Source organism: Oryzias melastigma, linkage group LG1, assembly GCF_002922805.2.
Source record: "Oryzias melastigma strain HK-1 linkage group LG1, ASM292280v2, whole genome shotgun sequence".
NCBI lineage: Eukaryota > Metazoa > Chordata > Actinopteri > Beloniformes > Adrianichthyidae > Oryzias > Oryzias melastigma.
This window is the reverse complement of record NC_050512.1, coordinates 14,666,078-14,678,545: the sequence shown is the minus strand read 5'-3', so window position 1 is coordinate 14,678,545 and position 12,468 is coordinate 14,666,078. Positions and strand designations below refer to the sequence as shown.

General features: G+C 37.7%; 1 protein-coding gene across 2 annotated transcripts in view; it reads right to left on the bottom strand.

Annotated features, from left to right (window-relative positions):
• lrba (LPS responsive beige-like anchor protein) overlaps positions 1-12,468 on the bottom strand; it is a 176,747-nt gene that overhangs the window by 113,062 nt on the left and 51,217 nt on the right. For both annotated transcript variants that reach the window (XM_024259407.1, XM_024259408.2), the window contains exons 29-30: positions 11,657-12,014; positions 1,984-2,144 (exon numbers count right to left, since the gene is read on the bottom strand). In XM_024259407.1, coding sequence (XP_024115175.1) covers positions 1,984-2,144; positions 11,657-12,014 — 519 coding nt within the window. The remainder of the gene's footprint in view (positions 1-1,983; positions 2,145-11,656; positions 12,015-12,468) is intronic.

Sequence of the window (12,468 nt, the reverse complement as noted above, 5' to 3'; positions counted from 1 at the left end):
ATAACTCTTCAGGAATGACATCCAAAAGACCGTGTGTGCTGGAATGTGTGGATGTAAGGTGTTAAACAGGGCCATGTGGGCCCGGTGAGAGTGTCCCTCTTGAACTGAAGTAGCTCCTTCAAAACACAGGCGAGTAAATGAAGGCCTCCATCCGTCCTCCCGCTGCCTCCATAAAACGCTCTCTCACAAAGCGCATTAACTCAACACTGATCTTTTGACTCCTGCCGCCCAAAACAAAAACAGGTATTGTTGGTTTTATTAACAAGATTCCCAAACACGCACCTTTATATATTAGATGAGCTAAGGGTGGAGTAAAGAAGAAATAAGACTTTTACAGTCACAAGCATTTCCCTGAACAAGAGACTGAATTCCACTTGACAGAACATCTTTTATGAATGCTGGGAAAAAGTATTTTAATACTGTGGTCAAGACCCGCCATTGCAGCAAAAAAGAAAAAAGTGTGCAAACAAAAAATTAAACTATGCAAATAAAAAGAAAAGTGGCAAATAAGAAACACCGCTACAAATAAAAGACTAACTGCAAATACTAGTGCAAATAAGAAATAACGAAAAGACTACAAAAAAAAGAAACCTGGGTGCGAAAAAAAAATGATGCAAATAAAGCCACAACAGAAATAGAAGTTTTGAACTGATCAGACAGCAGAATATTTCAGCAGTTAGTTGTTTCCATTGTAATGCATTTTCATTCCAGGCTTTCAGTACCAGTAGTTGTGTTTGTCTGGGGTAGACACTGAAGTGAGACCATGTGGTGGTAAACGTAACTGAGTTTTGTCGGATATTTGAGAAAAGATACTGAACTGGATTCTCCTCTTAATGGTTGTCTTTCTGCACACTGGGTTTATCCATCTCAGCCGAAGCTAACAATAAATCATTGACTGTATAATCAATTGACATATCAACCCCTCCCCTCTCATGTTCCAAACAGGAAGTACCTGCTGGTTGCAAGAAGACCAAAATCCCACGTCTTTTGAGAAATACAGTTATTACTGTCATTTTATTTGCCAGAATAACCATTCTTGCTCTAATACCTTGTTCTTAACAACTTCTTTCTAATCCTAATTTCCTTTTTTAGAGATTTTTTTTTTTAATCGCAAGTTATTCAAGTTATAAAGTGCCTCAGTAAAAGCATGCCCCACCTTGAATGTTTGATTGACAGCTTCTCCCAAGCTGCTTTCAGTGGGAGGAGTGTAGACTTTGAACAAGCTCACTCATGATTGGCAACTGTAGTTTCTCTAAAAACGTGACCCAAACCGACTTGGACCAATCACTGTTGTCGGGTTTTTCAGTGGCGCTCGGCCAAAATCCATCCAACACAATCCATTTCTGTTGTGATTTTTTTTATTTGCATCGATTTTTAATTTTTACCTATGTTTCTTTTTATTAGCAACATAATTTCTTTATTATTTGGAGCAGTGTGTCTTCTTCTTCTTTGCAGCTTTTCTTTTTATTTGCAGAGTTTATGTTTTGTTTGAACACTTATCTGCTGCTATGGGAGGCCACGGCCACCGTATTTTACTGCTAAAAATGAAATGAAATTGAAAAAAATCTCCACTTTCAAATCACCCTCGGCAACGCGCTCAAAGTGGCCACTTTCAATGAAAAGTCTAAAGGCATATATGCAAGTTTTGGGCTTCTACATTTAAAATCCCATGTTCAGGCTACAAAAGATTCTACAACTGTTTTCAGACTCTACGTATAAAACGCACCAAGCCTCTTCCAGCTGTAGGAGGTGATGTTCTAAAAAAACAGTAGCAAAAGAACAAGCAGAAGAAGCCCCTCCGTACTTGTCCAGTGTGAACATTGTGGGATAAACCCGGGGTCAAGAATCTGTGTATAGCATGTTCAAGAATGTGTATCTCATATGCCTGGTGCCTAAGATGTTTCCTTCCTTTGCCAATCTCTTCAAGTTTTGTTTATCTTCACCAAATTCCTTGAAATTCCAAAAACAGGAGTTTGTGCTTACAAACTGTAGCATCTGCAGAGGTGCTCTGGGAGGCATCAGCGGACGACACCACAGCAACATTGTCCACCGGGGCTCCAGATCCAGCAGTGGACGCTGGGGCCGGCTTGGAAGCAGCCGGAGATGGCACTGTGCCCATTTTCTTAGGGGCAACGACAACACTTCTGCAAAGAGAAGAAACAAATCCATCATTTAGGGGTTGCACGGGCAAAACTGTTGAGGAAATGCTGACTGTGCCGTTTTACGAGGCTCATAAGTCTGATGTGGACGGTGCGGCTGGAACAACACCAACTCTATCATTCTGTTGCAGTGCAGGAGATGGTTCAGGGACACTCCATAAAACAAAAACGCTCGTCTTTGGAGTAGTGTTGTCACTTTGAAACAAAAAAATGTGAAACATCCAATATATTTAAATACAAATGAAGTTTAAGTTGAATTCCTCCATTAAAAATGTACTTGAGGAGTTAATGAAATGAGGAAAACAAGGTACACACTTGACTTTATCATTTTGTTTCTTTGCAAAGCAGATCATTTTATTTCAAATTATAAAACAAACTTTTTCCTTGTATAATACCCAGTAAATAACTTAAAGCATCACAATACCAGGAGCTTTTTATTAAAGCAGGTTTGCTGAAACCTGCTTTTTTTATTTTTACCCACTATCTCCTCTTCTGTCTTAAAGCAAGAAAAAAAGAAAGAAAAAAATAACTTAAATGTACTGGTACATAAAAATGTTTGTAGGAGCACAAAATGATTGCAAAATCTTTTTTTTTTTACATCAACAGAAGAAAACATACTAAAGAATGGACTGATTATATTATCTTGAGGATAATGAAACTGGTTTTATTTGGGGTCTCCCTTTAGGAATGGCAGTCTCGATAAATAAGTTATGAGTTCAGAGCAAAAGAGCCGGCAGAGTTACAACAAAACTAAATCAGGGAATAAAAAATAAGTTGACACAGACCAGGACAGTGTCAGGGATCCTGGGTCGTTTGTTCCATCTGATTTACTGAGCAAGGATAAATTCATAGACTGTATTTTGGCTCCAACCGCATTTATGACAGAGAAGGAAAAACTGGAGGAGCAGAAGAAGCATGGTAGGGTTCTCACAGAAACCTAATAAGGCAATAACCATCTTTACTTTAAGGTACATACTGATCATTTATACATACTTCCCGTTTGTCCAGACTAGAGGGTAATAAAAAATGCACCTGAATTAAGGAAGACATTTAAATGAAAAATACAAAAAAGGACAAATTCAGTTCTAGAGTCAATTTCTTATTTGCTTATTTTCTAAATTGTTAAAGTTAACATCAAAATCCATCAAAAAGCCATTCAAATAATTTTCAGATCATCTTATTTAGAGCCTACGAACTCAGAGTTTAACAAATTAAAATGATTATCATTTTAAAATGATTCAAATCATGATTAAAATAAAAATTACCAATTATCAAATAAAATTCAAAGACTTCTCTAATTTTACAGATAATAAATACAGTCTGAGAGGATCTAATATTATCAACATGCTAAACTTCACAGCTACACAGATTGATCATTTTATTGTTTTGTTGATTTTATTAATTCTTTATTGTATTATATTGTTTAGTGATTTTATTTATATTCATTTTATGTTCAGCACCTCTGTTTTAATAGGTGTTATATACATTCTACAATGATTGATTTACTGTGTCTTAAAAAGAGGGGTTCAGTTATGGAATAACTGCAGGGAAACATAAAAAAAATGGTAAATCTCTAAAAATAATTTAAGCAATTATAAAAGGGTGATATAATAATTAAATGAATAAAAGAGAGTCAACAAAATTCTTTGATGCTTTTTAAACATAATTAAAAGGTGTTTATTTTTGTAATTTTTAAAAAATATTGTTGGTAAAAAAAAAAAATACAAGTTTGAACTGAACTGAAAAAAGGGCTTGAAGTCACTAAATTTCCATACGACAACCTTTTTGACCTTTAAATATAGTCATTCAGTATCATACTTTTGTTTGTGATGTTAACTTTTTGTTTTATCAATCTAAAATAAGCAAATATAAAGAAAGAAACATAAATCATAGATGTTTTTGTGTGTTTGGTTCTTTCTCGTCCTCTCTTGAAGCTTTTTTCCACTCAAGCTGTGAGGATCACAGTTGTTTCATCCAGTTTAAATCGGTCATGGAGGTCATTAATACCAAACTGCGATGCAGCAAAACTCTCCTTGCTAAAAGATATTTGGTCAAAAATAAAAAACTTTTGCAAGCAACCAAACCCTTCCTAATATTTACCACAAGTTATAAAACAGTCAAATTTAGGCTAAGCAGGAGGGACAGTAAACAATCCTGTTGGTCAGATTAAACACAAAGTTTATCTTGTTAACAGTAATTCTGCCTGTAGACAAGCCCCCTCCTGTACGCTACCCAAAGTGAATCTCCTTGTAGCGCGGTACAAGCGAGTGGGGTCTGATTTCCATCCGCCGAACAGAAGACGGGATGAGAGCTGCATGCAGATAAGCTGTCAGTTTGGAGCGGGGCTCTGACAGACCACTGGCTATATCAAAGACAAGCCTGGCCCGGCTTATCAGTGCTGACACAGGAGAAGCAGGCTCTAATCACTGCCTACTGCTACCTCTCAGAAACACAAACGCAGAGCAACACGGGCTTAGTTCGATATGAAAAACCACTTCAAATGCATAAATCTTCATGAGAAAAGAAAGCGGGCCGAATAGATAAACTTGCCAGCGTGTAAGGAACATGTATGCATACTTTCAGGCAGAAATCAGGACATTTGGATGAGTGCTTCCTGTGGTGTGGACAGATACCTGGCTGCAGAATCAAAGGCGGCGCGGATTTGATGTCAGGCTGTTGATGAGATCTATTAAAAGGTTCTGAGCAACACCATAGCAGCTGAACTTTCACTAATAAATAACAGAGCAGCAGCAGGATTCAAGTGGCTTGTTTAAAATAAAACACAATACTAAGAGGCTTCATGGAGTCATAGTGGAAGATAATGGAATCGGGTTCCAGAGGTTTTTGTTTTCTTTGTTTAGACAGGAAGAGAACTGGATGGTAACATCGGACAGGAAGCACGCCACGCGCCATCAGCGGTGAAGCAATTGGAGGGAACCCCCTGCTGTGTGAAGCCCGGGGCTGTTTGTGCCACTGAGCCCACAAACATTTGAGAACGCACTCGCGGGTGTACAAACAAGTCCGCCTGTGATCGTGTCTCTGAATGTGTTTGGCCTTCCGTACCGCTCCCCCAGCAAAGGCCCTGTGAATTATTCAGCAGGTCATTAGCCACACTTATCATGAGTGGGCCGCCCCAGTCGATTAATCAGCCGTCAGCGGCCCCACTCAGCCCGCGAACGGGAGCCCCGGAGAAAAGAGGGTGTGTGCGGCGCGCCGGAGCTGAATTATTTAAAGCTCTCCGCTCGCTGTGGGGAAATGCGGCCAAAGCTGCACTTCCACTCATTTCTGCTATTTCTAGTACAACAAGTGTGAGAACGAGGAGCAAAAACATCTGATGTGCGTGCGCCTAAACACGCTCCCCTGAAATCATCACATCACTGGGTCTTTTCACCACGCCGCTTCCAACTCGTCTTCATTCGCTCATGTAACTGGGAATTATGTTAGAGCTCAAAACTGTGTAAACATACATTTACTCTATCTTTTCATGCACATGTTACTAACATCTAGGCAACAAAAGCTTTATAACTGATTCATACAGTTAGCTAGAGTGCAACATCAGGTGGAAATCCAGCACTCCTGGTGCCAGCTGGTTCTGACCTGTGCACGTATTAAAGGTCACTGCTGCGTGTCTCCTAAAAAACATCCTGACCCATTTATAAATCATTTGATAATTTTTAAGCAATTTATATTCAAGAAATGGAGGAACGAAATTTATCATTTTAAATTTTCCAAAAATGTTGGCGAGTGAGGAAAGCTAACAAATGAATGACACCAGAAATTAGAACTAATTTTCAGCCAAATGCTCAAAGAAAAAACATGATCTGCAAAGTTAAGCGCCTCAATTAATAGTTGAATTCTTTAAAAAGTTATTTTTATGTTGTTCTTCCCTTTTGACGGGCTAAATCAGACAAACGAAAAACCAATGGATCTTTAACCATTACAAGCTAAAGCTTGCAGACATAAAAACACATTGTAGGGTTTTAAACTTAGTTTAAAAAAAAAAAAAGCATTTCACAAACAGAATTACCATCCTCCTAGTCTGTAAAAAATGACAAATAGAACAACCTATCTTTTCAGTTATGTGGAGAAGATTTATTTTTTAACTTTAGAGTTGATCAGGTAACAACAACTAAGAAAAAGCAGCTTCAAAATGTCTCATGTCAGCAAGATGTTGCATCAAGTAATGTGTTAGAAAATAGGCCCACCATAAAAATAAGAGAATATTACATTTGCAAAAATAAAGCTGTAAAATTATGAAAAATAAATGTAATTTAAGAGAATAAAGTCATAAATTGATGAGAAAAAGTCATACATTTATAGATTAAAGTCATAAATTGATGAGGGACAAGTCAATCTTACCAGAATAAAGTTGTAAATTAATAAGAACAAAATCGTTATTTAAACAGAAAAAAAAGCCACGCTATTCGAAAATGTTACCATCCACATTACATGCTGACTAAATCAATCAATGCAGCCATTTATGGTTTATTCTTTAGCATAGGAGTGCTCTATGCTGCCGACAGTGTAAACGGTTTTCCCGCCAGAAATCCATTCCTTGTGGGTTAAGAATCTTCTTCTGAAGAGGTTCAGTGTCCTCCATATTATTTTTAATGTCCTTATACTTATAATAAAACAATGTTGACTAATTAAATGTAATTAAGCAATTTCTTATTTGTGATACAAATACTGAATGAAGGACAACGTACATCTCTCATCTCTCTTATACTAAAACATGATTAGTTATTTTTTGTTGTTTTTTTATTTTATTTTAGAAGTAAGCAAACTATTGTTTCATAAATTTAAGACTTTAATCTTGTAAATTCTCAATTTATAACTTGTATCATAATTTTATTATCAAATAAAATAAAATCTTTTACTCATAAGTCCACAAATTTATGTTTGCAAAATTACAACTTTTCTGCTATTCTTGTAAAATTACAAATGTTTCCTCACAACGGTATGACTTTATTCTCAAATTATTTACTTTTTTCTTATAAATGTACAGCTTTTTTTATTGTTAAATTACAATTTCTTTTCATATAATTTTAAAACTCCATTCTTGTAAATTTTTGACTTATAAATTGACAACATTTTTTTTTGTAAACGTCCCACTTTTTTTCTCAAAATGTTCCAACCTCATTCATGTAATTTTATACTTTTCTGATAAATTTTACAATATTTTTGACTTTTTCCTCATTACCTGAACTTTTTTTCTAGTAAAATTACTACTTTTTTTAATCATAATTTTAAAACTTTATTCTAGTAAATGTTTTCTTTTTATTTTTATGGTAGCCCAAATACTGTTGTTTTTAGTGCTATTCCAAATATGTAAGAGTGAATTATGTTTCTCACATTTCCATCTGCACATATTGTTAAAGCTGATTTTTTTCATACATATATTAAATTCTAAGACTGTTTTGCTATTAAAAGTAAAATGTGCATCTTATTGAATTGCTAAATTCTCCAAAAGTTTGTTTTTTTTCAGCAATGTTTTTCATGGATACTTGATGAGTTTTGGGATTTCACAAGCTCCACATTACAAAGATAAAATTAAAAAGAATACTTGAAATATATTAGTTTTCATGAAAAAAAAATGTACTTTTGAAAACAAAATCTGTTTATCCTCATTAATATTTTAAGATGCACCTGCACAATTGCATGAAAAACACGTGACTAAAAACTGATCTTTAAAAAGTTTGAGTAAAAGTGAAAGTTGTGCTGATGTTTAACCTGTTTACACCAGGACATTAACAGCATTTCACCAACAACGCATCAGCTCACACATGCATGTAGGGGCTTATCAGGAATGCAAACAACTCCACTATGTATATCCCAGTGTCTAACACGCACATATTCTGCTGAACCATACAGTCTAAATCACAGCCTTGTACAATGACACTGTTTAGTTCTGGTTAGTATCAGCAAATATTTGCAGACGGGCTGTCATAACAGGGGCATAGCTGAGAAATGCATGGGAGAAATCCAGCAGGTCTCCACTAGTAAATAAATCAGTTTGGATACTTCACCCTCTGACCCTCCTGTAGTTTTTATCTGGGAGATCCCGGCATTTCGATGCACTGGTCTCATAAATCCAGCCCTCTGGGCGCATAGAAAGTTGCCATGTTTTGACAGGAGATGTCAGTGTAGAATGTCAGATCTGGATTGGATTGGTGTCACTGAAAGACTTTGTGGTTAGCGGGAGAAGCTGAGCGGTAACCCCAAAACTAGACGATAAACACAACTGGAGCGTGTGGACGTGTGGAGGAAGATAACTAGCTATGTTAGGAGAAATGTTAGGAGTTTAGAGGTGACAAGCTGATTAAAAATCAGTAAACTGCGAACAACTGCAGACTAAAAGTGAGTAAAATATATGGATTGTTTGGAGGATTTGACCGCGAGACATCAAAACGATGAATATTAAAAGACAAAGCTTAAACTGTGCACTGAAATGGGTCATTTATCAACAAGATTAAGAAAAAAAAAACGCCAGAAAGACAAAAGATTTTCAACAGTTTACTCTTTAAACACAAAAAGATTATTTTGAAGTTTTTTGTCAAAATAAAATGTTTCAGTTCACAATATTTTCTCTCATCACTTTGGTTTATGTTAAATGAAATGACCTAATGTCTTTCAGCAACTGTAAACGTACCAACCAAACACTTCTTCGTTATATCTGGACAAGTTTTTGTGCAACTTTTTCAGTCAAATGAGAAAAAAAATCATGCAGAAATAGAAATATAAGTTGCTGAAGCAGAAGTGATATTTTGTGGTTACAAGCAAAAATGTGTGTAATGAAAGGAGTTAAAAATAAGTCCTGCAGTTACTGGTAGGCCTGCTGCATCAATAGCCAGCAGCTGTGTTTATGATCTTCACAGTGAACCGTGTCAGTCTTATTGCTTGATCCAACTTTTCTTTAAGCCACTAAACAAATCACAGTGGCTTTGAGGAATCAGACTGCTAGTTTGTTGGAGAGTCAAAAAGAAGGCCACTACCCACAATCCTTTGCTCTACTTAAGCTGAGGGTTATGCATAAATGTATTCGAAAAAGTTAGCATGGCTTTAGTAGGAACTTGGGTTTAAAAAATTGAGAGAATAAAGTATTATTTGATCTATGTGTGCATCATTCTTGATTTGTAATTTAAACAAACTATTTTGTGTATAACTGTGTACTTGCAATCGTGCTGTCAAAAAGTAAAACACAATTTTACTAATTCACAACTTTAAATTACAGTAATTTAAAACTAACTACACACAAATCTTTAAAAAGTATGAGCAAATTGCCTGTTACACATACACAACTGCATTTACCCACAAATCTGATGTGAAGATTTGTGTCCAAGTGATGCATTTAAATGCTGCTAGAATGCTGGGTCATCACAGTTTTCTTATCAGCCGCTTTGAACTTTGATTGTGAATAAAATCTGGTGAAAGCTTGATGTTTTCTCACTTTATCAAAGAGGCCAGTGTGGTCTGCTGCAAACTAGTGGTCGGAGGTTAAGTTAGTAAAAGTAAAACGCTGAAGTACACTCATAAATAATTGATTAAATATTGCCTTATCAGCATTTTAAATCAATAAAAGTATCGCCAAAGGAAATATTGTGATATATCGCCAAATCAGTTTTTCCCCTAAAAAACAATAATAATAAAACTATTAGAAATACTTATTTTTCCTGCTTTCATTTGTAAAGACTCAACTCTGCTGTTCTCATTTGCCACCCTACCCAAGTCTTCTGCCCCCCTATATAAAATGCTCCAGCTCCATCCCTGGTTTAAAGTAATTATAACAATAATTGACCGCTTTTAGCCCTTTCTTCTTTGACTATGAACGATAATGACATGCAGGTGAGAAACCCTCTGAGAGGGCTTCCTCTTCTTCTTTTAAAGCATCTGGGGTAGCGTTCCCAGTCTGTGCCGGGTTGGCATGGAGAAGCTCCCATGGACACGGAGTGAGCTGTTAGCCTACGTTCTCCAGCTCTCCTGACATCCCCTTCCCGCTGAGTGCGCTCAGCGGACAGGAGCCAGTCTAATCCCCTGATATGAGGAGCGCCCTGAGACCTGACAAAGCATTCTTCAGATAAAGACACGCGATCACAGAGATGCTGTGGAATTCCCACAGCTGGGGGCAGGCAGACTGGCTGTGAGAGAAGGAGGAGGGAAAAAAAATTTAGAAATGTTGCTTCAAACATGAGAACTATGAGTTGACACTCATCTCCCCGTTCGCCCATCTCTCCGATTCCCTCTCTGCTGTGCGTCTGAGGATCAACGCTCCAAATGGAAACCAGACTGATAGCCATCCTGTCTCACCTGAGCCTGTCTGCGGCTTCAGCGCCCCGCTTTGCTTTTGAAGCTGTACTTCTGACTGTTCACCCCCCACACCCTCAGAGGTAATGCAAATGATGCTCGCTTTCTTTCCTGCAGAGCAGGGAACATGATATGAATGTTACACAGGGCGAGACATTCGAGGGATAGAAACAGGGAGCTGTTAAATATCAGTGGAAACCTGAAAACAAACAGCTCCCCGTCAGCTCTGTCTCTTCAGCCCAGAGAGGAAGCCTACTTTCCTTTAAGGCAGGTTCTTTGTAAAGCACTTTGCTTTGCTGTAAGGAGCTCGTCTGACGGCTAGCCCAGGGAACAAGGCCAGCGAGAGGAGAAGAAAAGTTGGAAAATAATGATTCATAGGCTTTTCTGTTGCATGTTTTTCAAGATTCCTCCTTTAGAGGAAGTCAAGCTGAGATGCCTTCAAGGTCTAACCTTCAAAAGGTCCCCTTCAGTTATGACACAATAAATCACAAAAAATACTGTAAACAGCAAATACGCAGGATTTTAAACTATTTAGAGTTTTTTTTAGGGTTAAACAAAGAAAAAATATTTCCTTTAAAGCTAAGAAGTCAACCAGAAAAAATGTTAGTGTGTGACAGCTATACGTATGGAGCATTGACTGTATATGAGAACTGGACCAGGTGAGTGTGACATCACCGATAGAAAATGACTTACTTCCAGCTTCAACCAAATGAAGCCAATTAAGTGGCCATTTTTCAGCGGGACAAATGTCGTCATGTTAGAGCCATGAGGAAGTGATTAGTCCGAGTTAGGTGAGGCAATGTTCCTATAGCAACCACTCTCACCAATCAGGAGTGAGCTTGTTGTTAGTCCACACCCCTACTGCTTGAAAGAGACTTTGGTAGAATCTTTCAAATAAACCTCAAGTTTTTAACGCGTAACCACAAAACTTTTATTGAGGCATTTGATTGGTCAGTTTATAAATTAAATAACTTGCAGAAAAAAAATCTTGAAAAAAGTTAGGATTAGCAAGAACATGTTAAAAAGATGTATCTGAGTTAGAATGGTTATTCTGTCAAATAGAATGACCGAGTAATAGTTGTTTATTTCTCAATAGAAGTCTATGGGATTTTGGAGCCAGCAGGGGGAGGGGTCACTCAGTCCAGTTCTCTTATACAGTCAATGGTGTGGATCCTTGCTGGAACCTTAAACCTCACCTATCAAAAGAGCGGAACTGGAGGGAGGAGTCTCTGGCCACGTCCCCCACTGATCCGAGGAAGGTCGGCGGCAGCAAAGCAGGGTCCACCATGACGTCCTCAGCTGGAGTGCTCACCAGGCTGCGCAGGATGTCCTTCACATTCTTGCCCTTTGAGTCGGCGGACAGAGCGGGTCTGACCTCAGAAGAGAGCGTCGACAAGGCTTCTGAGACGGCGTCTGGACCGTGAGCCATGCCAGAGGACGACAGGTCTGCCTCGCTGGCCGCTGCCGAGGTGTGGTCTTCGCCGATGCCAGAATCGTAGCGACGGAGAGAGGAGCTGCCGTCCACCTCTGTTCCACCAGAAACAGCTCCACTGTCTAAAAATGCACAAAAAAGATTGTTCTTTACAGAAAGTTACACATCTGGCTTATTGCTTTAATAATATTTATACATGTTAAAACTTTAAAGCCATTCAAAAACTTGAGAAAGACTTTTTTTTTTTTTTACTTTTTTGTTATCCACAGAAGCACCTCCACAATAATACTAGTGATGCAACGATTTAATTTCCCTACCTTATCTCAATGTAGTAGTGACAGTAATGTGGCACAGACTTCTGGTTTGGTACCCATCCCATGCAAAAACTAAGTAGTACATGTCTCATAATAACAAAAAAACATGCATCTCATGAGATCTTATTGTTTTGGTCGCAGTGTAGAGCTGCTCAAAGAGGCTCAGCGTGCTCTGCTGTAAACTAGCGGTTGAAGGTTTAGGTGGAAAACAAAAGTAAAAGGACGCTCATAAGTAATTAAATATCCTCTGTTCAGCATTTTG